Source organism: Calidris pugnax, unplaced genomic scaffold (assembly GCF_001431845.1).
Source record: "Calidris pugnax isolate Ruff unplaced genomic scaffold, ASM143184v1 scaffold133, whole genome shotgun sequence".
Classification (NCBI taxonomy): domain Eukaryota; kingdom Metazoa; phylum Chordata; class Aves; order Charadriiformes; family Scolopacidae; genus Calidris; species Calidris pugnax.
In genome coordinates, this window is record NW_015090977.1 from 1,237,183 (window position 1) to 1,261,736 (window position 24,554).

Sequence of the window (24,554 nt, forward strand, 5' to 3'; positions counted from 1 at the left end):
GAATCAGAAACACGTGTGGATCAAATCCACTAAAACAGCCACACTTTATGTTACAAGAACAAATTCTTTTTGTGGACCATCTCTCAAAATGCTAATTGTGGGAGTTTGCCAGCTCCTCCAGTTTATCACAAATTCTGACCATTTCAGAGGCCCTGATCCACTCTACCACCCAAAACCCAAACATAAAAATACTTCTGCATGGCAAATAAGGAAAACAGTTACCTCCCACCATATGAATGTATTTTCCACTCGGACATAAGCCCTGCATTCCAGACTTCTCCAGTCACAGCACTGGCCTAGCCATGCCTTTGACCATAGTCCATGGCACCCGACCTGGGTAGCCGCAGAAAGAACTCTCCGTGTTTTATTTTGATTGTTTCTTTTGATACAAGCCAAGGTTGTATTCCATCTTGTCCAGAGACAGCACACATCTGAAAACTGCCATTCATTCTGTGCAACAGCCACTGAACTCCCCAAGCAAGGTTGAGATCCTGGTCTGCTGCCTATATGTATGTATATTGCGAGACAGCTTAAGGCCAAGTCGTCTTTAATGAAAGCATCAGACTAAGTTACAGACAGCTACTCATCTCTCCTAGCCCATCTAAACATATTTCCTAGCAGGAAAATGAGCATGAAGTATCATTTTATGCAGAAAGTTAATGGATCTTTCCTAGTCACTCAGTCAAATTTAATGTAATAATTACTTCTCATTTCACAAATGGAAATGACAGACCAGTGAAATGCGTACACCCAGAAGCAGACATTAAATGCAAGCTTTTATTTTCCACTGTAACAAGTGAGACAGCACGTTGCATAAAACTCCAGAAAAAGTTAAGAAAGTGAAAGGAAAAAGTGTACAGCCAGGAAAAAAAAAAAAAAAAAAGAGCTCCATCTCAGGCCATTCCAAACAATGACTTTATATTCTGTGGAACATCATCATGGCAGCCCCCACAGCAGCATCAACATCCTTCCCGTAAACCACAGGGAATGGAAAAATCCTTTCCACTTCCTGCCGCAGCACCTCGTTCCTGGCAAGGGCACTCCCGCTCCCCAGCACCCTCCTCACTCCCGTCTCCATCAGGCGCTGCACAGGCAACATGGAACAGAGGTTTTCAACGACGCCACGGCACAGAGCTCTGGTTACGTGACCCAGGGAGAGGTCAGAGACAGCAATATTGGTCACTGATGCCAACTGCTCGGGAAGGTGTCTCTCTCCAAATATGGTTGGGTGGATTGAGAGTTTGCTGTCGTTTTGGGCCAAGGCTGCTTTGATTATCTTTGTATAGATGGCAGGCTCCTGAACCTGAAGGCCTGCAAGGGGGAAATATCATGCACGTTACAAATCTGAAGGGGTCTAGTGTATTTCATGTGTAATCCATCCGTTCAGCAAGATATGATTTATTTTTTTTCCTGTCCCAAAGATAATTGTTTTTCCAGGATCATGAAACATAATTCTCCCATCCAATTGTATCTAGTATCTGTGACACAGATACTAGATACAACTTTCTGGTTACAGAAACTGGCTTTTCTGATAATACAGCTATTCCTCTTTGCTTACACTGTCCTAAGTTACATCAACCAACATCTTTAAAGGCACTAATGGCAGACTTCAGCTTCAGTGGCTGGATTGCATGTGAATGCAGAATTCACTCCAAGTGCTCCCTGAAAGAACAATTTCAGAGCTTATTTCTGTATTGCAAAACCCAAGAGATCATTAAAAAAACCTGTGAAGACCATGCTTAAAGCACTTAAAAGACATTACATGAGTTTCAGTCTTAAAATCCATTAGAGTGCTGCAAAATATGCAGTAAAAGGCAACTGATCTAATCAAGAGACTCTTTTGGACTGGAGTCATACAAAATTAGAAGCTGTCCTCAAAGTTGCTGACCTTTCCTTTTGAAAAACAACTTATAAAAAATACTTCTCTTGTGTTCTTGAAACAAAAGAAAACCCAAAACCCAGAGGCAATGTGAATGTGGAGTCCAGGCATGACTGTCCCAGCATGTTCATAAGCTTCAGCAGGAAATTCCAGAGATCTAGAAAGCATGACCTAAGAGCTACATCCTTGTTCCTTATATGACATGATGAAACAGCTCTAGGCTTGCTCCTTTGCCTTAACTTCCCTTTATCTTGCTGATCAACCTCGATTTTAAGCTTTAACTCTCCTTGAAACACAGCTCTTCTGTCCTTACCTAGCTCTTCTGTCCACTGTGCCACCATGTCCACAAATGTTGCTAGCACATTGCCTCCGTTAAGTGACGCTGCCACTGCCAAGTAGTCACCATTGAAGTAGGGAAAATAAGTAACAGCTGAGGAAGGATCTGGTGTCTCTGGAGGCTGGAAACCCAGGGGCATTGACACAGTCAGCTGAGCAGAAGTACTAATATTCAGAACTAGAACACAAAAGAAAAAAAAAAGATTAAAATAAAATCAGAGTTTTCCTAGCCTACCCTGAAGGAGGACAAGGAGAAAACCAAATAAGGCACCAAAATGACCATACCTGCATCAGTCCTCTCAGTCAGACAGGAATAAACAGAGCATTGGAAATCTCCCAGAGCAATTCCTACTTTTGCTCCTTTGGGTATTCCATGCCATGCACAGATTGTGTTCCCTGCAATACTGCCAGGGTCTCCCACCTCTGGAAGCAATTGAACAGGAAAGCCGGATTTTTTCAATCTGCAATCAGAGCAATATTATTGCAGGAAAGCAGTATGGGAACATGTGGCATGACTACTAAGATCTCTCTCAAGTCACAGATGAGCCCGGGCACATTTGTGGCTGCTGAATTTATGGATGCTTTCACCTATTTAGAAAGCTTTGTCTTGGACAGGGGCAGCATTCCAGTTCAACAGGCTGGGTAAACTAGAATAGTCTAGAAGAATAAATAGTTTTCCCTTATACACGAGCTGATTACCTGAGATTATACAGCAGTACACATTCAGCAAGTTTAACCTACTGATGTCAAATGGACAAGCTGTTCCATGGTAATGGGACAAAAACAGCCAAAAAATGCAACTTCCAAGTGTCAAAGAAGTTTAAGCTGTCATGCAGTTAGTGGTTCAAAACCAAGTCACAAAGAGTTAAGTCCAACAAACTCCTTACACAGTCAAAATATAAGATACACTACATTCCTACAGCAACAACACAAGTTTAGTCGAAGTTCAGTAGGCCAAATGCAAGTTTCTGTCACTCTTTCATACCTTCATGAGCAGATCTTTTCACCTTGGAGTCCTGGCCTAATCTAAGCCCTGAAATATGTAAGGCCTTAGCACTCAGCCCTGAAAGAGCAAATCATTAAAATAAATAAGTAAGTAAATAAACAAACTGATTCCCTATAAGACTTCCTGTAGCCTAAGAACTCTTAGGTATTATCACAAGTAAGCCTTAATAGTTATGAAGGAGCTCAGCTGAAAGAACTAGAGAGTAATAACTGGCTTTTACCATCACAGAGGTAACACCTTGGCTGTAGCATGCATTTGTCCATCCCATCCCACCACAGAAAGGGAGAGAACAGTTTGATATAAAAGGCCTCACCGTTGAGTCTCTCAACTCTGCTGTCTTAGGCATTTCTAAAAGATTTTCTATAATTTAAACATATGTATCTTACAAACCAGAGTGAAGTATCAGTAGCTTTTCAGTACAGGCCACACCACAATTGATTGGGAGTAACTTTCAATCACTTTTTTTCTGTAGCACATTCACACTTAGAGCCCAAGAGGCGTTCACACTGCCTGACACCAGCAGTGCACAAAACCCACTGAATGATCTCAGCACTTACATGTCAGTATTCCAGCTTTTGTTCCTGGAATTAAAATATCCCCAGCTGGCAGCGTTCTGGACAGACATGACTGGCTTCTTCAGGTCACACAACATGGCAACCACATAGTCATGGATAGTGCCAGCTGCATCATAAGACTTCAGAAAATCTGGACTTTTTAACAAAACATATTGAAAACAAAAATAAGAAAAAGCCAAAATCTAATAAGTTTTCCCCCATTTATTGAACCTCATTGCAGAGGAAGACATCAGCTCTTTGACAAATATAGCATATTGCAGGCGAAACTGAAGAGCAAACTCTTGCTGATGCCAAGTCATAAGTGAAAAATTATATCCTCTGCAAACATGCCACAACAAAGCAGATCATTCTTTGTAACACCTCATAAGGATCTCAGTGTCGAAGGAAGGAAGGAACTGAAATTAATTTAGGGACTATTTGTTTTAGCATCTGGCAGCGACCAGAAAAAGCAACTCTGTTACCGTTTTAGGCATGTTTGTACTTTTCACAATCTGCGCAAGGCAAATACAGTGTTCAAACTGCATTAGCAGAGCTCCTCTGAGCGACAGGAAGGAGTAGACTTATTTTATGATACTTTAAGGCTTCTGTTACTATATGGTCAAAAGCTTTTCTTCTTATTAAAGAGATCTGTAGTACTTGTATGAGGTCAGAGGCTCTTGCGTGCTCAGTTGCATACGGTTTATATTGAATACTGCCATTTTAAATATTTGTGACTACTTAATTAACATTATGATTACAGAGAAACACAGCCCGTCAGCCTGTAGTGGCATTAACATGCTACAGGAATACTAATTGTCACATAAATTCAAGATGAGAAACTGCCAGCGAAACAGCCTGATACAGAAACCCTTTTGAGAAACAACGTACCTCTTTTTTAAATACCAGTAGACTGTGGCACAGCCAAATCCTGTAGCCAAGCTGATATGTGACTGTGGCAGAGGAAGAGAAGAGAGGAAGGTAGGACTGCAGCGGCCGTCTTGCCAAGTAATGAGATGACTGACCTCCTCCGGCTCAAAGGCAGGCCCTGTGCCACACTCTGTCCATTTGCAACCTGAAACACACAGTATCCGAGAAGTCCAGTCATTCCCTGCAGAGCAGTCTGCCTGGCATTCTTCATTTCTGGACAATCTTGATGATTTGTCAAATATATTGAAAAAAAAAAGCAGAAACAGAATCAGTAGTGATTCTAATCGAATTAATTAGTCATACTTTTCAGCACCGGATAACATCATAATGACAGTCACCCTTTGCTAAAACAGAGAATGGAATCCAAGGCCTTCCTTCTCTATAAACACTCCTTAAGGAACAAGCAACGTGCACCTTGAGATATTAATGATACAACTTAAGTAATAGGTGACCCACAAAAAAAAAAAAAACACATACAAACCCTTACTGGGATCTACCACACCATGACCTAGAGAATGGTGTATTAGTAATGAACTGCCTATGATGGGTAGCCCCTAGTTTCATCACCTTTTGAGCCAAAACAAAAAGAAACATGGATCTATGTGTGTTAAGCAACGGACTGCAAAGCACTAAAGAGCATCCCTCCCCTTCCTATGTAACAAAGCTTCACCAAATGTGCAAAGGGGTTGAAATCAGTTTTCAGTTTTACCAGCCAAGCACGTTCCTTTCGAACACAGAGCACTACATCTTTGATGGCACCTTCCCATTCTTTCCTGTGAAGGCCTCAGCTAAATTATGGCAACTTCTCAGAGCTGCAGGGAGCCCTCTTGGCAATGTCTGCTATTGCTCCAGTCCAGCGTGTTGCTTCCTGCCCTGACACGCAGTAAAAAGCAGCCGTGAAAGCTGGGAAGTACTATGTGAAACATGCAAAGCAAATGCATATTTTTTCTTGTTCCCTTAATTTCCCGTTCTGTCAAGTCTGCTTGAGCTGAATTTCCAATTGGTTTGCTTTTCTAGTTTTTAAATGGATTCTAAGAAATATTATTAACCATAAATCTAACCCTAAAGGATGCTATTAAAAATGTAATTTGTGTCCCAAAGTGCACAGATTCACTTAGTCTACTCAAAACAAATGAGAGCAAACACCCTCTTTCACTTGATAGAAATGAAACAAAAGTGGCATGTGGCTTTAGGAAATAAAATATTAACCAATATGACATAAGAATCTATGTCTACCATGAACTTATGAGGCTTTGTTATGCAGCCCTTGGGACATCTGCAAAGCAAGCAACAGCTCCTTCAGTCCATCAGCCTTTGGATTTATTTCTTTCTAATCATTTTAGTATTTAATGTAAAATTACAGTTATGAATAGCATAGTGTCTCTTAAAGCAATTAAGACCCTGACAACTTTTGACAGGCAGTGACCAGCACTTTTGGGAAATCTATTCTGTGGTTTACAATAAACCTTTGCCTAATTTGCATAAATCCTATTATTATAAGACTTGTATAATTGCTCAGATGTGCACATCATAAGGTAAAGAAAAAGGTGACATGGAACCATATTCTGAAATCTGACCCTTGGACTTCACCAGGTTTATAGGAAGTTAACCAAGAAGATAATCCATCCCTGTCTCACAGGACTGGCAATCCAAGGCCTGAATTTTTTCAAATATCCTCATTGTCACAAAGATTATTTGAGTATTTGTACAATCAAGCCCCATGTGACCACCTCACTGTGGCTGATTTTGTTTCTGAGGTCTTGGCCCTTCACTCTACAAGCAGATGAGTATGCAGAATCACAACCATAATTCTTTTTCAGCTCCTACTAACAGAAGCACAAGCAGCAAGATGAACGCAACATGACAGTCTATGACTTGCTGGGAAAAATATGCCTTGAGGTTTTTTGGGGGAGAAAAGAACCCAAGAAGACCGAAAATATAATTTACTGAACTTCAATTTTTCTTCTACTGTACTTTCAAAGAGCATTTCAAAATAACATAGCGATATTCACTGTTGGATTGCTACTGCTATGCACATTCTAACATAAAGACCAAGCACAGCTTATTTTTCAAGGCATACACAGAACTGCTAATACTGCTACTGGCAAATCAGTAGAAGGTATTGAGATACTGGGCAACAGCTAGTTAAGTGTTTTATGAAAACACTCCCCCCTCCCCCCCCAAAAGTCATTCACATGATGTAGAAGTTCTTTCAACTGGCAGCAGATAGCATATGATGGACAAACAATTAACAAGCCACAAATATGTTATCCCTCCTTCATATTAATAATGGTGCTGACTCTGCAGGGCTCTCATAAGACTAAATCCTTCGACTAATCTGTGTAAACAACACGGTTAAATATAGTCAGCAGCTGAAAGTCCAGTAATAAAAGCAAAATTCCCACAGAAAATCTTCTGTTTATTCTGTTTTACAGAAGACCAAAGCAAACATGCAGCAGTTCAGATCACTTCATAATCATAATATTCTGAACAGGAAAGCCAAATAATTGATATTACCGTTATCTTTTTTCCAAAATACAATCCCGTGCATTTGTCCTGAAATGCCAATGTGAGTGACTTTTTGAAGCTGCTGCTGAGGTAGAGCAGCAAGGCATTCATTCAATGCTCTTATTATTCTTCGGACATTCTGCTCCATTCCCTGCAATCACAAAGCATTATTCTGAGCATGAAACCATTAGGATTCACTCAGTTTATTTATTAAACAACAATTCTCTAGTCAGAAGTGAAGAACAGAATTCATTTACCTTGATAGCATGTATTAAAATAACATTCAGTACTAAACTGGAAAAAAAAAAAGAATGCAAAAAAAACCCACAAACCACAAAACCTAAAAAAAAAATACTAGCAGGTTGAGAATAAGATAACAGTTTCTTAAACTGAAAGCCAAAGAATTCTTAATTTCCTAAGTTACCACACTTAAATATACCTTTTAAAAAAATTAATCCATTAACACTCACTACATGCTTTCATTAGTTCACCTTATATTCACCCTTTTCCTGACAAAGCAGATTATCTACACTTTCTGACTGGCCTGCAGTATCTCTTACACCTTCCTAAAGCCCCTCTGTATCTACTCATTGTTGATTTTAATGATGCTTATACCTTATTTGTGGATATTGTATTCCTAGAACCACCCAGCAAAGTGATCTGCTCGGCAAACTGATCAAACCATGCCATAAGAGAACCTGCATTCCAGCTTTCAAACTTTTGAAGATTGAAATTACTTTGTGACAGGCCAGTATGAAGATTACAAGCAAAAGTATTCAAATACAGTCTACATATAGATGTGAACTATTCTGCGCATACATACTTTTGGCTGCATAAACATGGCTGTAGGGAGGAGGGGTGGTTTGTTTGGTACCTTTGCTCAAAAATTAACTCCTGGACTCACTACAATGCTAGGCCAGAGGAATGTTGATACATATTTTTTTTATGATTCTGATTCAGCCTTTCTTAGTCTGATCAACACAGTGAAGGTAAAGATCTTTAACAGGAGTACACATGCCGGTTATTTCCACAGGGAATTTCCAGTGATGATTCCGTCTCACATTAAAGTGCAAATTACCCTTCCAGTTGGCAAGTGGCTGCTGTTTCCTGACTGGAAGCGTCAAAGAGAATATGATGGCTTATCAGAGAATAGTTCTAGATCACCTTATCCAACTTTACGAAACCTGGGTCTTTCTTAACTAAAAGACCTTTATTTGACTTTCTTGAACAGTTAACAGAGACCATTTTAATTCGACTTTCCAGAACACATCCAGACACGTGCAGCAACCATCTCCATCGTTCTAGCCACGACAACAACCCAGGAATGCCACCAAAGTCTGCAAAATGTACCAACACAACCCGGCAGCGACAAAGAAAGGTCAGTATCCTCAAAATGCCAGCAGTGCTACCTGCCCCCCCTTACCTGTGGTCCAGCTTCCAGGCTACTGGTGTGTGCCTGTGTCTCCCTGGAGCAGCTCGCTGCCACCACCTGCCCTTGCTCTGCCCCTACCAACAGGGCTGCCTTAACCGACGTCGTGCCCAGGTCTATGCCCAGCACGCAGGCGGGAGCAGGCCTGCCCGCCATGGCCACAGGGAGAAGGGGCTGTTTTTACCTTCCCCACCACACGCGGGCCTCTCTGTGGGGTGACTGACCCACACCAGGGAGTGGGCTGTGCCCCACACTGCTCCCCGATGCCTCTGAGGGGAGCAAGAACCAAGCTCTGCCCCAAGAACCAACGGTGCTGAGAGTACAAGCCGTGTGGGCTCCCACCTCAGCAGCGCCCAGGGACTGGGTCGGGACAGCGGCCTGAACTTTGCCCTCTGACTGAAAACGTCTCCCCTCAGCAGTACCTGGCCACTATCCCTCCATCTTGAGCGTGTCAAACCCTCCCTTCCCCCAGCCCTTGGCGCAGCTTCAGACGGAACTTCGACAAACAACCAAAAGCGAGGAGCCCTCCCGCCGCTCGCGGCTCTCCCTCCTCACAGACTGGCCGGCACCAGCCCAGCGCCCAACCCGCTCCGCCGCACCCAAAATGGCAGCCGAGGGCGGCCGCACCGCCACCGGCGCTGGGCGGGGAGGCGACAGCCTCACGTGAGAAGCTGAAAAGGGAAGAGCCGGGGCCGTGCGGGACGGAGCGGCGGCGCTGGAAGAAGGTAGGTGCCCTCTCCTCAGCATCGCATCCTCGGTAAAGGAAGGAAGGAACTGAAATTAATTTAGGGACTATTTGTTTTAGCATCTGGCAGCGACCAGAAAAAGCAACTCTGTTACCGTTTTAGGCATGTTTTTACTTTTCACAATCTGCGCAAGGCAAATACAGTGTTCAAACTGCATTAGCAGAGCTCCTCTGAGCGACAGGAAGGAGTAGACTTATTTTATGATACTTTAAGGCTTCTGTTACTATATGGTCAAAAGCTTTTCTTCTTATTAAAGAGATCTGTAGTACTTGTATGAGGTCAGAGGCTCTTGCGTGCTCAGTTGCATACGGTTTATATTGAATACTGCCATTTTAAATATTTTTGACTACTTAATTAACATTATGATTGCAGAGAAACACAGCCCGTCAGCATGTAGTGGCATTAACATGCTACAGGAATACTAATTGTCACATAAATTCAAGATGAGAAACTGCCAGCGAAACAGCCTGATACAGAAACCCTTTTGAGAAACAACGTACCTCTTTTTTAAATACCAGTAGACTGTGGCACAGCCAAATCCTGTAGCCAAGCTGATATGTGACTGTGGCAGAGGAAGAGAAGAGAGGAAGGTAGGACTGCAGCGGCCGTCTTGCCAAGTAATGAGATGACTGACCTCCTCCGGCTCAAAGGCAGGCCCTGTGCCACACTCTGTCCATTTGCAACCTGAAACACACAGTATCCGAGAAGTCCAGTCATTCCCTGCAGAGCAGTCTGCCTGGCATTCTTCATTTCTGGACAATCTTGATGATTTGTCAAATATATTGAAAAAAAAAAGCAGAAACAGAATCAGTAGTGATTCTAATCGAATTAATTAGTCATACTTTTCAGCACCGGATAACATCATAATGACAGTCACCCTTTGCTAAAACAGAGAATGGAATCCAAGGCCTTCCTTCTCTATAAACACTCCTTAAGGAACAAGCAACTTGCACCTTGAGATATTAATGATACAACTTAAGTAACAGGTGACCCACAAAAAAAAAAAAAGAAAAAGCAACAAACCACAGTTGTGCTATGGGAGGTAATGAGCTGATATGACAGCTCTCACATACAAACCCTTACTGGGATCTACCACACCATGACCTAGAGAATGGTGTATTAGTAATGAACTGCCTATGATGGGTAGCCCCTAGTTTCATCACCTTTTGAGCCAAAACAAAAAGAAACATGGATCTATGTGTGTTAAGCAACGGACTGCAAAGCACTAAAGAGCATCCCTCCCCTTCCTATGTAACAAAGCTTCACCAAATGTGCAAAGGGTAAGAAACTTGGATCTATGTGTTAAGCAACCAACTGCAAAGCACTAAAGAGCATCCCTCCCCTTCCTATGTAACAAAGCTTCACCAAATGTGCAAAGGGGTTGAAATCAGTTTTCAGTTTTACCAGCCAAGCACGTTCCTTTCGAACACAGAGCACTACATCTTTGATGGCACCTTCACATTCTTTCCTGTGAAGGCCTCAGCTAAATTATGGCAACTTCTCAGAGCTGCAGGGAGCCCTCTTGGCAATGTCTGCTATTGCTCCAGTCCAGCGTGTTGCTTCCTGCCCTGACACGCAGTAAAAAGCAGCCGTGAAAGCTGGGAAGTACTATGTGAAACATGCAAAGCAAATGCATATTTTTTCTTGTTCCCTTAATTTCCCGTTCTGTCAAGTCTGCTTGAGCTGAATTTCCAATTGGTTTGCTTTTCTAGTTTTTAAATGGATTCTAAGAAATATTATTAACCATAAATCTAACCCTAAAGGATGCTATTAAAAATGTAATTTGTGTCCCAAAGTGCACAGATTCACTTAGTCTACTCAAAACAAATGAGAGCAAACACCCTCTTTCACTTGATAGAAATGAAACAAAAGTGGCATGTGGCTTTAGGAAATAAAATATTAACCAATATGACATAAGAATCTATGTCTACCATGAACTTATGAGGCTTTGTTATGCAGCCCTTGGGACATCTGCAAAGCAAGCAACAGCTCCTTCAGTCCATCAGCCTTTGGATTTATTTCTTTCTAATCATTTTAGTATTTAATGTAAAATTACAGTTATGAATAGCATAGTGTCTCTTAAAGCAATTAAGACCCTGACAACTTTTGACAGGCAGTGACCAGCACTTTTGGGAAATCTATTCTGTGGTTTACAATAAACCTTTGCCTAATTTGCATAAATCCTATTATTATAAGACTTGTATAATTGCTCAGATGTGCACATCATAAGGTAAAGAAAAAGGTGACATGGAACCATATTCTGAAATCTGACCCTTGGACTTCACCAGGTTTATAGGAAGTTAACCAAGAAGATAATCCATCCCTGTCTCACAGGACTGGCAATCCAAGGCCTGAATTTTTTCAAATATCCTCATTGTCACAAAGATTATTTGAGTATTTGTACAATCAAGCCCCATGTGACCACCTCACTGTGGCTGATTTTGTTTCTGAGGTCTTGGCCCTTCACTCTACAAGCAGATGAGTATGCAGAATCACAACCATAATTCTTTTTCAGCTCCTACTAACAGAAGCACAAGCAGCAAGATGAACGCAACATGACAGTCTATGACTTGCTGGGAAAAATATGCCTTGAGGTTTTTTGGGGGAGAAAAGAACCCAAGAAGACCGAAAATATAATTTACTGAACTTCAATTTTTCTTCTACTGTACTTTCAAAGAGCATTTCAAAATAACATAGCGATATTCACTGTTGGATTGCTACTGCTATGCACATTCTAACATAAAGACCAAGCACAGCTTATTTTTCAAGGCATACACAGAACTGCTAATACTGCTACTGGCAAATCAGTAGAAGGTATTGAGATACTGGGCAACAGCTAGTTAAGTGTTTTATGAAAACACTCCCCCCTCCCCCCCCAAAAGTCATTCACATGATGTAGAAGTTCTTTCAACTGGCAGCAGATAGCATATGATGGACAAACAATTAACAAGCCACAAATATGTTATCCCTCCTTCATATTAATAATGGTGCTGACTCTGCAGGGCTCTCATAAGACTAAATCCTTCGACTAATCTGTGTAAACAACACGGTTAAATATAGTCAGCAGCTGAAAGTCCAGTAATAAAAGCAAAATTCCCACAGAAAATCTTCTGTTTATTCTGTTTTACAGAAGACCAAAGCAAACATGCAGCAGTTCAGATCACTTCATAATCATAATATTCTGAACAGGAAAGCCAAATAATTGATATTACCGTTATCTTTTTTCCAAAATACAATCCCGTGCATTTGTCCTGAAATGCCAATGTGAGTGACTTTTTGAAGCTGCTGCTGAGGTAGAGCAGCAAGGCATTCATTCAATGCTCTTATTATTCTTCGGACATTCTGCTCCATTCCCTGCAATCACAAAGCATTATTCTGAGCATGAAACCATTAGGATTCACTCAGTTTATTTATTAAACAACAATTCTCTAGTCAGAAGTGAAGAACAGAATTCATTTACCTTGATAGCATGTATTAAAATAACATTCAGTACTAAACTGGAAAAAAAAAAAGAATGCAAAAAAAACCCACAAACCACAAAACCTAAAAAAAAAATACTAGCAGGTTGAGAATAAGATAACAGTTTCTTAAACTGAAAGCCAAAGAATTCTTAATTTCCTAAGTTACCACACTTAAATATACCTTTTAAAAAAATTAATCCATTAACACTCACTACATGCTTTCATTAGTTCACCTTATATTCACCCTTTTCCTGACAAAGCAGATTATCTACACTTTCTGACTGGCCTGCAGTATCTCTTACACCTTCCTAAAGCCCCTCTGTATCTACTCATTGTTGATTTTAATGATGCTTATACCTTATTTGTGGATATTGTATTCCTAGAACCACCCAGCAAAGTGATCTGCTCGGCAAACTGATCAAACCATGCCATAAGAGAACCTGCATTCCAGCTTTCAAACTTTTGAAGATTGAAATTACTTTGTGACAGGCCAGTATGAAGATTACAAGCAAAAGTATTCAAATACAGTCTACATATAGATGTGAACTATTCTGCGCATACATACTTTTGGCTGCATAAACATGGCTGTAGGGAGGAGGGGTGGTTTGTTTGGTACCTTTGCTCAAAAATTAACTCCTGGACTCACTACAATGCTAGGCCAGAGGAATGTTGATACATATTTTTTTTATGATTCTGATTCAGCCTTTCTTAGTCTGATCAACACAGTGAAGGTAAAGATCTTTAACAGGAGTACACATGCCGGTTATTTCCACAGGGAATTTCCAGTGATGATTCCGTCTCACATTAAAGTGCAAATTACCCTTCCAGTTGGCAAGTGGCTGCTGTTTCCTGACTGGAAGCGTCAAAGAGAATATGATGGCTTATCAGAGAATAGTTCTAGATCACCTTATCCAACTTTACGAAACCTGGGTCTTTCTTAACTAAAAGACCTTTATTTGACTTTCTTGAACAGTTAACAGAGACCATTTTAATTCGACTTTCCAGAACACATCCAGACACGTGCAGCAACCATCTCCATCGTTCTAGCCACGACAACAACCCAGGAATGCCACCAAAGTCTGCAAAATGTACCAACACAACCCGGCAGCGACAAAGAAAGGTCAGTATCCTCAAAATGCCAGCAGTGCTACCTGCCCCCCCTTACCTGTGGTCCAGCTTCCAGGCTACTGGTGTGTGCCTGTGTCTCCCTGGAGCAGCTCGCTGCCACCACCTGCCCTTGCTCTGCCCCTACCAACAGGGCTGCCTTAACCGATGTCGTGCCCAGGTCTATGCCCAGCACGCAGGCGGGAGCAGGCCTGCCCGCCATGGCCACAGGGAGAAGGGGCTGTTTTTACCTTCCCCACCACACGCGGGCCTCTCTGTGGGGTGACTGACCCACACCAGGGAGTGGGCTGTGCCCCACACTGCTCCCCGATGCCTCTGAGGGGTACCTGCCCCAAGAACTAAGGGTGCCGAGGGTACAAGCCGTGTGGGCTCCCACCTCAGCAGCGCCCGGTGGGAGCAGCAGGGCCGGGACAGCGGCCTGAACTTTGCCCTCTGACTGAAAACGTCTCAGGGACTGGGTCGGGACAGCGGCCTGAACTTTGCCCTCTGACTGAAAACGTCTCCCCTCAGCAGTACCTGGCCACTATCCCTCCATCTTGAGCGTGTCAAACCCTCCCTTCCCCCAGCCCTTGGCGCAGCTTCAGACGGAACTTCGACAAACAACCAAAAGCGAGGAGCCCTCCCGCCGCTCGCGGCTCTCCCTCCTCACAGACTGGCCGGCACCAGCCCAGCGCCCAACCCGCTCCGCCGCACCCAAAATGGCAGCCGAGGGCGGCCGCACCGCCAAGCAGGCCTGCCCGCCATGGCCACAGGGAGAAGGGGCTGTTTTTACCTTCCCCAACACACGCGGGCCTCTCTATGCGGTGACTGACCCACACCAGGGAGTGGGAGCGAGCTGTGCCCCACACTGCTCCCCGATGCCTCTGAGGGGTACCTGCCCCAAGAACTAAGGGTGCCGAGGGTACAAGCCGTGTGGGCTCCCACCTCAGCAGCGCCCGGTGGGAGCAGCAGGGCCGGGACAGCGGCCTGAACTTTGCCCTCTGACTGAAAACGTCTCCCCTCAGCAGTACCTGGCCACTATCCCTCCATCTTGAGCGTGTCAAACCCTCCCTTCCCCCAGCCCTTGGCGCAGCTTCAGACGGAACTTCGACAAACAACCAAAAGCGAGGAGCCCTCCCGCCGCTCGCGGCTCTCCCTCCTCACAGACTGGCCGGCACCAGCCCAGCGCCCAACCCGCTCCGCCGCACCCAAAATGGCAGCCGAGGGCGGCCGCACCGCCACCGGCGCTGGGCGGGGAGGCGACAGCCTCACGTGAGAAGCTGAAAAGGGAAGAGCCGGGGCCGTGCGGGACGGAGCGGCGGCGCTGGAAGAAGGTAGGTGCCCTCTCCTCAGCATCGCATCCTCGGTATTAACGCGTCCTAAAAGCGTGGCTTGGCCCCGCGCAGCCGGGCCGCCTGAGGGGAGGGCGGCGGGGACTACAGTTCCCAGCGTGCACCGCGGCGCGCTGTTTGCTCCCGGGCTGGTGGAGGCGCGGAAGTTGCTGAGATTTGTAGTCCCGGGGCGCGGTGGGGGGGGTTATCCCTCGGGGGCAGTTGCTCTGTGTGGCGGGATCGGGCTAAATTATGAGGTAAAGTTGTCCCCGGGGGTGTGGGCAGACAGAGGGGCTGAAAGATGTTCTCTCGGGGGTGCTGAGTGCCCCTCAGCCGGGCTGGGCTGGGGGTCGTGGTGCTGGGCAGGGAGCTGTCTGCAGGGAGCTGCCGGCTGAGGGGATGGGCCGGTGCTCCCTCAAAACTTTGTGGGCCCTGAGCAAAGCCTTCTCCCCACTTTTCCTGCAGTTTTTCCACCATGAGGATGTCATACCTGCTCCCCACTCTGCTGTACCTCTTGCTTGCGCTGCTGGGGCCTGGTGGTGAGTGTTTGGTCATCCCAGTTTGGGCCCACTGGGCCTCCCGGGCAGGGTCCAGGTCTAAACTGGTAAAAGGTGGAAGAGGGCTGCTCTGCAGTATCCACGTTGCGCCCCTCTGGGGAGACCTGTGCCGTGATTGCCATCAGCTCTTCTTTCACATGTTACCTTCGGTTTGGTGTGCTCATCTACAGACAGCACTGCGCTGAGGCACTGATGTGGTGGAGCGTTCCCCTTGTGCTCCAAACTCAGCCTCTACAGAAACAGATTAAATACTGTCTGTGGTGAAGTCAGTGATTAACTGGGGAGCCCTCCTGCACTTAAATAACTTCTTAAGAATACTATGTAATATGTGGCAACAAGGGGAAAAAAAAGTGTCCAGGGCAACCTGTTTATCTCTCCATTTCTGGTCTTATTTTTATATAGTTCTTCATTTTTTTGTCTCTTGTGCCCTTTAAACATACACTGAATAAAATAGACTTGGATTCCAAATGTCAAAATTGTTGACACACGACCAGCTTATGGTTTTGATATCAGCTGTATTGGCACTTGGAGTCTCAGCCTCTCTTAAAGCATGATGTGGTACAACATAGATGGATTGTTGTAAAGTGTGCCCCTTAATAGCAGTATTTCAGAGCACTATAGTAAGGTGCTTGTGATTCCTGAAATGTTAGGATAGTAAATGTATATTCTCTTGAACATCCTAAGTTACCTGGATCATATCAAGAAACAGTTACTGTGGGTTTGAAATATCCTACAGCTTTCTCTTAGCGTGAACTTTTGTTGCACTTCTAACATTTAAATTGCTTCCTTGTCCATGGTCAAGTAATAGTTGTTTACTTCTCCTTTGAAGTCGTTTAGTTGCCTTGAAATAAGCTGTACTCTCTTTGCTGTTTATCATGTGTACTAATATAATTAATCTGACAGTGCAGGTACCAATGGGGAAAATGTTTGTATCACAAAAGAAAGCAGATAGTTCTTCTGAAGGAGCTATTAGTCATTGGTAGTAATTGAAATTTGTGGGGGGTTTTTTTGGTTGTTTTTTTCCTCCCAGATGGAGTCATTGTACTGTCTGCCCCTGAAGTAGTTTCATTAGAAAGTGGAAGTTCAGCAAACGTCACTATCTCTCTGAGGTAAAATCATGATTGTGTCTTTACTTTCTTTTTGGAATGGGGTATGGGAAAGCGGGTAGGACTTGGCTGTGTGCTTAAGACTTTCCTGCAGCCTCAGTTAACTGTTCATACAGAGCATGGGTATGACTTGGCTGCGTGCTTAAGACTTTCTTGCAGCCTCAGTTAACTGTTCATACAGAGCAAATCTCATTGGTGTGACTGGCCGCTTCTAGACTACTACATCTCTTAGTACCAGAATGGACCAAGATAGTGCAGCATTCTCACAAACAGCCTCATATGGTTGGCTTCTGACAATATCCCATGCCATTTGTATGGGAAGTTGAGCAGGAAAAGCTGTTTTGATGTTTTATACTGTCTGCCCTATATTAGCTTACTGAAGTGTCTTCCATGAGTGAACTTACAGTTCCTCCATTTCTAAAAATTGATGCTTAAGAGAAACTTGCATTTCCTGGAGGGACCACCAAAAAAAAACTTTACCAAGCAAATAGAACTCACCGTTTCTAGCAAAGAAATGCAGCTACTCCAGAAAGGGGGCTGGTGCACCTTAGTCTCATTGTTTAATACAGGGAACTCAGGCACCAGTCTAACTTGCTTTTTCTGCATTCACAGGGCTCCATTAAATGAGACACTGGTGATAACTCTCAATATTACACACTCATCAAAACGCAGCACTATTGTTGAACTGCCTGACGAAGTAAGTCACAGAACAGACTTCTGACCTTATGCAAAAGCCTGCTGTGAGCATGGTGCAACTCTCCTCTTTCTTCCCTCCACTTTGCCTTGCAGGTACAATTGCCTGCAGGTCATACTAAAGCAGACTTCCAAGTGAAAGCAGAGGATGTTGGACAAGTAACAGTTTATCTTTATACCATTAATTCCAACTTAACTGGGTGAGAAACTGGTTTTAGTTCTACTTACTATCCTACAGCTTCCTACACTTTGGGGTAACTATTCCCTTCTTACAGTTAAATAGTTAATGGGAGATGGGTTGTATGTCATTGAGAAGATGTGACCCTCCAGCAATCCCCAGGGGATTCAGATAAATACAGGGTATGGAAGTAGAGTGATAGTCTTGGTATTTTAGATTTCATTACTAGGTGACTGCGAGTTCTCATGGCTCCTTAGCCTGGTTTTAATAACACCTCCCAAAAGTATCAAAACTACATGTCAGTATTTCTGATCCAGGAAGCATTTAGTTGTAAATATTCAGTGGGATATCGTTCTTACTGTGCAGAACTTGTTTTGGAGTGCTAATAGCCTGATGCAGCTGTGTGCTCATGTCACTGCCACGAGATACAGGTGCTTTGCTTTCTACTTAGGGAAAAGTCTAGTTTTCAGAGACACCAGTCCTCCCTAATAGGAAAACAGTTGAGCAAGACAGAGAAAACTGGGTTATATTTGCTTGTTGCCCAGATGCTGCTGAGCAACAGGATATTCCTGATTTACTTCCTCGTTTTACTTCTGCTTTTAAGATTTGAAGCAAATGCAGAGGTAAGCACATGAAATATCAACAGGACAGGCGTGATCATGAGGCTTTGCTGGCACAGTGTGAAAAGTGAAACTCTGCTCTTGCATAACAAAACTCGTGCTAAGAGAGTGGAAGCCATAGCCACGAGATGACTCTTTTGAAGATTTCTATGGTAAAGGAATGGAAAGGAAAGGGTAGGTTGAGCTTAGGAGTGGGATATATCCTAAATGTAACAAGGACACTAAAGAAAAGGGGAGTAACTCAACTGAAAAGAACTCTGAATATGGTCTTGTCTCAACACCTGGACTCTGTTTTTTCTCTCAAAGCAGAACAAAGCAAAAAGTGTGAACAGACAAATTAACTAAGTCTTTTTGCATTAACCATCAGACCCAGGATTCAATTTCAAGTGATTCATAGCATCATAGTGAGATACGCTGACGAGGTGATTGGCTGGATCTATTTCCTCGCCTGGTCTATCTCCTTTTATCCTCAACTCTTTGAGAACTGGCGACGAAAAAGGTAAAGAGACTTAAGGGGTATTTGCAAGTCACTTAAGCACTTCTGCAAATCATGTTCCTGGCTTCAGTTACATCCATCTTGGTTAACATGAATTACGCATGGAAAGACTAGGGGAAAAAAGCAAGGCAAGGACAGAGCATGAATAAATGCAGCCCCAGTGAGCTTTTATGCATGTAGGTCAGGGGAAACTAAGTGCATCCTATAGACACCTAATCCTATGGCTTGCCATCCAATACTTATTTGTATTAGAGGAGACTTCCCCATTCCCTTTGGTGTCATGGTGTCATGTTATAAACCATCTCCATAGACCAATTGTGATGACCACCTTCAAAGATTACCTACCTTTTAGGCTGCTTATCAGGCAGCTCCTTGTGCTGCTGTCATTAGGCCAGCTCCCTTTAACCTAAGGAAATGTAAGTAGAAACATTAGTATATACGAAAACTAAAGAATTTGTTTTGGCAAAGATGCACTACTGCTTCTGTGGATTCAGGCTGGAATGGTTTTATCAGGCTGTTTGAGCTCATGGAGGGGTGAAGTTAAACAGCAGGGACACAGCCTTGTCAGTGAGAGCTGTTGTGAGTACCTGTGCACAGCATATGAGGGGTATTTCACCTTGCTTCCTGATGAACTCACAACAGCATCTCCTCACAATACCTGCAGCTTTGGCTTACATCAAAAATTGCCTTATAAATCTGTACATTCTAGGGTCAAGTTGTCTCTGGAACTGCCTGTTATGCTCCAATACATATTTCTCAGCCTTTTTTTTTTTTCTTTCCCCCCTTCTCTAGTGTTGTTGGACTAAGTTTTGACTTTATAGCATTAAACCTTACTGGCTTTATAGCATATAGTGTGTTTAATGTTGGACTCTTCTGGATTCCCTTGATTAAGGTAAGCATAATTTTGTCTCAATACTTGCCAGAGGGCAGGTATCTACAGAAGGGAGTTAAAGCATTTGGCTGGTTTTGGTTTCTCTTACCTTTAGGAGGAATTCCTAGCAGGGTCAAGTTGTCTCTGGAACTGCCTGTAATGCTCCAATACATATTCTCAGCCTTTTTTTTTTTCCCCCCTTCTCTAGTGTTGTTGGACTAAGTTTTGACTTTATAGCATTAAACCTTACTGGCTTTATAGCATATAGTGTGTTTAATGTTGGACTCTTCTGGATTCCCTTGATTAAGGTAAGCATAATTTTGTCTTAATACTTGCCAGAGGGCGGGTATCTACAGAAGAGACTTAAAGCATTTGGCTGGTTTTGGTTTCTCTTACCTTTAGGAGGAATTCCTAGTCAGTTATCCCAGTGGGGTGAACCCTGTGGCTATCAATGATGTTTTCTTCAGTCTCCATGCAGTGGCTCTGACTCTCCTCACCATAATTCAGTGCTGCATCTACGAGGTAAGTCTGGATGCCGTGTCAGCTCAGGCGGAGCTCCCTCTGCCGGGCACCTCACCGCTCCTTTTGGGCTCCAAGGTCCTCTTCATGGTGCTTCATTGGACTTTTTAGAAGTCAGGCTTCACAATCCAGGCGCCTTTTATCTTTCCTGGGCTTATAGCAACTCCAGTAGGCTTAGCTACTTCAGCCTCATGGATGTCCTGAGCTTATAAGTAAACTCCTTTAAGGACTCAAAATAACTAAGGCAAACAGCCAAGTTCATAAAATTCCCAAACAGATCTCTAGACAGCACATAGATTACAGCTCTGCACAGTGCAAATACTGGTATGTGCTTTGCTGTTTCCTCATTACTTGGGAGTATTCCTCAAGCTAGGACTGGTCCTCGAGGGTTCCCTGCAATTAAAACCAGGTTTTTTTCAACCTCTTCTGAAACAGCTGCAAAGGCTCTTTTATTATTCCTGCTCCTTTTTCAGGTGAGACTGATTGTTACAATCAGGAAGTTCTTTCTTTAATTCCCATTGTAAAAGCCTCTGATCTGAACAGCCAATTTTCTCTAGATGATAACTGTTTCTCTCTTGGGGGGCTTCCTTTGGTGAAGCTGAACTTCAAGCTGCAACAGCCCATTTTTTCTCCACTGCCAGGTGCAACAGTCTTTTCTAAGTGAAGAATAAAAAGGCAACTATGTATCTTTTACCATAATGGTATTAGCAGCCTTTCACATATCTAGGACCGCTTGATATCATCAGACTGAACTCAAATTTGTTACAATGTAGCACCAATAATAGGCATCGCACTCAAAAATAGTGCTACAATATTGTTTCCCACTTCCTCATGACAATAGTGTTCCAAATGATTTAAAGCATTTGGCTGGTTTTGGTTTCTCTTACCTTTAGGAGGAATTCCTAGTCAGTTATCCCAGTGGGGTGAACCCTGTGGCTATCAATGATGTTTTCTTCAGTCTCCATGCAGTGGCTCTGACTCTCCTCACCATAATTCAGTGCTGCATCTACGAGGTAAGTCTGGATGCCGTGTCAGCTCAGGCGGAGCTCCCTCTGCCGGGCACCTCACCGCTCCTTTTGGGCTCCAAGGTCCTCTTCATGGTGCTTCATTGGACTTTTTAGAAGTCAGGCTTCACAATCCAGCCACCTTTTATCTTTCCTGGGCTTATAGCAACTCCAGTAGGCTTAGCTACTTCAGCCTCATGGATGTCCTGAGCTTATAAGTAAACTCCTTTAAGGACTCAAAATAACTAAGGCAAACAGCCAAGTTCATAAAGTTCCCAAACAGATCTCTAGACAGCACATAGATTACAGCTCTGCACAGTGCAAATACTGGTATGTGCTTTGCTGTTTCCTCATTACTTGGGAGTATTCCTCAAGCTAGGACTGGTCCTCGAGGGTTCCCTGCAATTAAAACCAGGTTTTTTTCAACCTCTTCTGAAACAGCTGCAAAGGCCCTTTTATTATTCCCACTCCTTTTTCAGGTGAGACTGATTGTTACAATCAGGAAGTTCTTTCTTTAATTCCCATTGTAAAAGCCTCTGATCTGAACAGCCAATTTTCTCTAGATGATAACTGTTTCTCTCTTGGGGGGCTTCCTTTGGTGAAGCTGAACTTCAAGCTGCAACAGCCCATTTTTTCTCCACTGCCAGGTGCAACAGTCTTTTCTAAGTGAAGAATAAAAAGGCAACTATGTATCTTTTACCATAATGGTATTAGCAGCCTTTCACATATCTAGGACCGCTTGATATCATCAGACTGAACTCAGATTTGTTACAATGTAGCACCAATAATAGGCATCGCACTCAAAAATAGTGCTACAATATTGTTTCCCACTTCCTCATGACAATAGTGTTCCAAATGATTGATGTTGAGTATAGCTCATCAGCTCTTGCAAACCTACAGCTGGTTGCTGTAGCACTCATTTAATATTAAAATTCCGCTGTGGTATGAGATCAAACCTGTCATTGTACCAGTTAGACTGTAACCTGGCATGGTCCTGAGCACATTCTGTATCTCACAGTGTCTGGGGATGTATCACGTCGGTCAATCTAAGTATATCTGCCTTTCCATTTCAGAGAGCTGGTCAGAAAGTATCCAAAGTTGTTGTTGGACTGCTGGCACTTGCCTGGATCTTCACATTTACAACACTATTTCTTGCTGCAGCTGAGGAAATGACATGGCTACAGTTCTTATTCTGCTTTTCTTACATTAAGTTAGCAGTCACACTGATAAAATATTTTCCACAGGTAAATCTGAACTTTTCTGCTTTTATACTCTATTCCTGTCACCCTGAGCCTGTAGTGTATGCTCTTGAAAGTCTGACTAGGCTAAACCAGCAATGGTTATTTATTAAAACTATTAGTGACAAACCCAGTATAGTTATACAGAAGGCTTCTTAAATGTTAATCTCAGAAATACTTGTCCATGGCACACTGACCAACCTCTCACACTCTCAGGCATACATGAATTTCCGTCGGAAGAGCACTGAGGGATGGAGTATTGGAAATGTATTACTAGACTTCACCGGTGGAAGCTTCAGCCTTCTCCAGATGTTTTTGCAGTCATACAACAACGGTGAGGCTGGAACTGAGGTGGTGGGGCCTTTCTTAATGGGGTGGGAGAATCCTGCTACAAAGCAGATATGACCTGGTAGGTTATCTATCTTGGGAGAATGATTTGTGCTATAGTATGGGTAGCTGTTCTTATCCTAAGAATAAAGAATCCGTTCATATTCCTTCAAGATAGAAAAGGAAATAACTGTTCCTGTGGCTTCTTCAGAATAGTTATTAATTAGCTCTGCATAAGATGCGCACTAGCATCAGACTTCAGGTGTGTCTAAGCAGTCCAGGTAATAACCATGAACTTCTCTAACACGTATGGCACAACCTTGTAGCCTTGAGACAAGACCACACTCAAGGAGTTAATCTTAACTCTCCAATTCTGTGTTTGACAGATCAGTGGAAGCTAATCTTCGGAGATCCAACCAAGTTTGGCCTGGGTGTCTTCTCTATCATTTTTGATATTGTTTTTATGGTCCAGCACTACTGCCTTTATAGGAGGAGACAAGGGTATGAACCTTGTGAATAACATCACTTTATGAAGACAAAAAACTTTAAATTGAACTTCCCCTATCTTGGCTGAGGGCTTTCAAGACACCTACTGCCATTTACCAGAAATACTGATTCTGATCTCTGTTTATACTTTGATCCTCTCTGGTATGGAACACAAGCTACTGCCTCGCCAAATCCTGATCACCAGATGCCTTAAAGGAGAGCAAGCTCTCTCTCCACCACTTGCAAATGGAAGACTCATGCCTGTTGAAGCTGTAGAAACAGCTTAGTGTGAGCTGTCCAAGCAACGTGTGGCTCTTTTTCCACTAATAACAGGAAAGAGAAAGACCAGAGTGGTGTCTTTCTGATTGGAAGTGAAGCACAAAAAGCGAAGTTCTGCCTTCCAAAAGTCTGAGATCATATTTAAGCAACTTAATATCTTAATGTAATGACTGAAGACTGACTGTGGATCTAAGTGCTGCTGCTGACTCCTCACAGACAGTTCACTGTAGAACACCACCCAGGTTGGTTGTTAACAGCTGTAATGGTACATGAAATAATGGGGTTGGTAGCAAATACACAAATATTGGAACCTGAATTTAAAAAAAATTAAGAAGCAGAAACTGTACTCTTATTTCACTGAAGGCTCTTTCAAAGGTGCTAAGACAAGTGCTCAGATTTATCTGAATACCTCTAGTGCACCCATTTCACTTTGCTCGGTTCTACTGACATGCCTTGGATACTAAACTGTGGATGGTAAAGATTAAAGATTTATCAAAGAGATTATCTCTAAGTGGATTGTGTTAACAGCCCTGCAATTACAGTTTAAACGTGTGTTTGTTCCTGGGCTACCTGTGGTACGCTCTAGGTAGAGATCAAGGTCTTGAGTTACTTAAGGTAAACATTATAATACCCTTTAAAAGAACTAGAAGGGAATCCATGCATTTGTACTGGAATGCTCAAAAGCTACTGTTTTACTGTGTGTCAGCCCAAGGAAAAGTAGAGCCCCTTCTCGTGCTGCTAGAGAGCAGGTGAGGTTTGACAGCTCATTGATGCTGCACCTCCCCACCACTGGGATCAGACCTCACTAACCTCAGACTGCACTGTGTCGATGGTGTGCTCCACAATCCACTTCGAGCCAGACAAGAGGTGTCAGCTGGAGGCCCTCAGGTGATGTGGCA

General features: G+C 43.3%; 3 protein-coding genes across 3 annotated transcripts; 1 reads left to right on the forward strand and 2 right to left on the reverse strand.

The window, feature by feature from the left end:
* Positions 1-897: 897 nt before the first annotated feature.
* On the reverse strand, positions 898-8,806 carry SHPK (sedoheptulokinase). The gene is made up of 7 exons (XM_014953081.1): positions 8,634-8,806; positions 7,220-7,361; positions 4,664-4,847; positions 3,779-3,931; positions 2,501-2,676; positions 2,193-2,393; positions 898-1,311 (listed from the first exon to the last, which is right to left on the reverse strand). The coding sequence occupies exons 1-7, from the start codon at positions 8,793-8,795 to the stop codon at positions 917-919; spliced, it is 1,413 nt and encodes a 470-aa protein (XP_014808567.1). The 5' UTR covers positions 8,796-8,806; the 3' UTR covers positions 898-916.
* Positions 8,807-9,125: 319 nt separating this feature from the next.
* Positions 9,126-14,221, reverse strand: LOC106894371 (sedoheptulokinase-like). The gene is made up of 4 exons (XM_014953003.1): positions 14,012-14,221; positions 12,598-12,739; positions 9,818-10,069; positions 9,126-9,277 (listed from the first exon to the last, which is right to left on the reverse strand). The coding sequence occupies exons 1-4, from the start codon at positions 14,171-14,173 to the stop codon at positions 9,126-9,128; spliced, it is 708 nt and encodes a 235-aa protein (XP_014808489.1). The 5' UTR covers positions 14,174-14,221.
* A 1,262-nt stretch (positions 14,222-15,483) lies between these two features.
* CTNS (cystinosin, lysosomal cystine transporter) lies at positions 15,484-24,156 on the forward strand. Its single transcript, XM_014953177.1, has 11 exons — positions 15,484-15,538; positions 15,747-15,820; positions 16,869-16,947; positions 17,557-17,641; positions 17,734-17,837; positions 18,803-18,934; positions 19,724-19,823; positions 20,205-20,324; positions 22,399-22,569; positions 22,780-22,897; positions 23,277-24,156. Exons 1-11 carry the CDS (start codon positions 15,534-15,536, stop codon positions 23,408-23,410), a joined length of 1,122 nt encoding a protein of 373 aa, XP_014808663.1. The 5' UTR covers positions 15,484-15,533; the 3' UTR covers positions 23,411-24,156.
* The last annotated feature ends 398 nt before the right edge of the window (positions 24,157-24,554 follow it).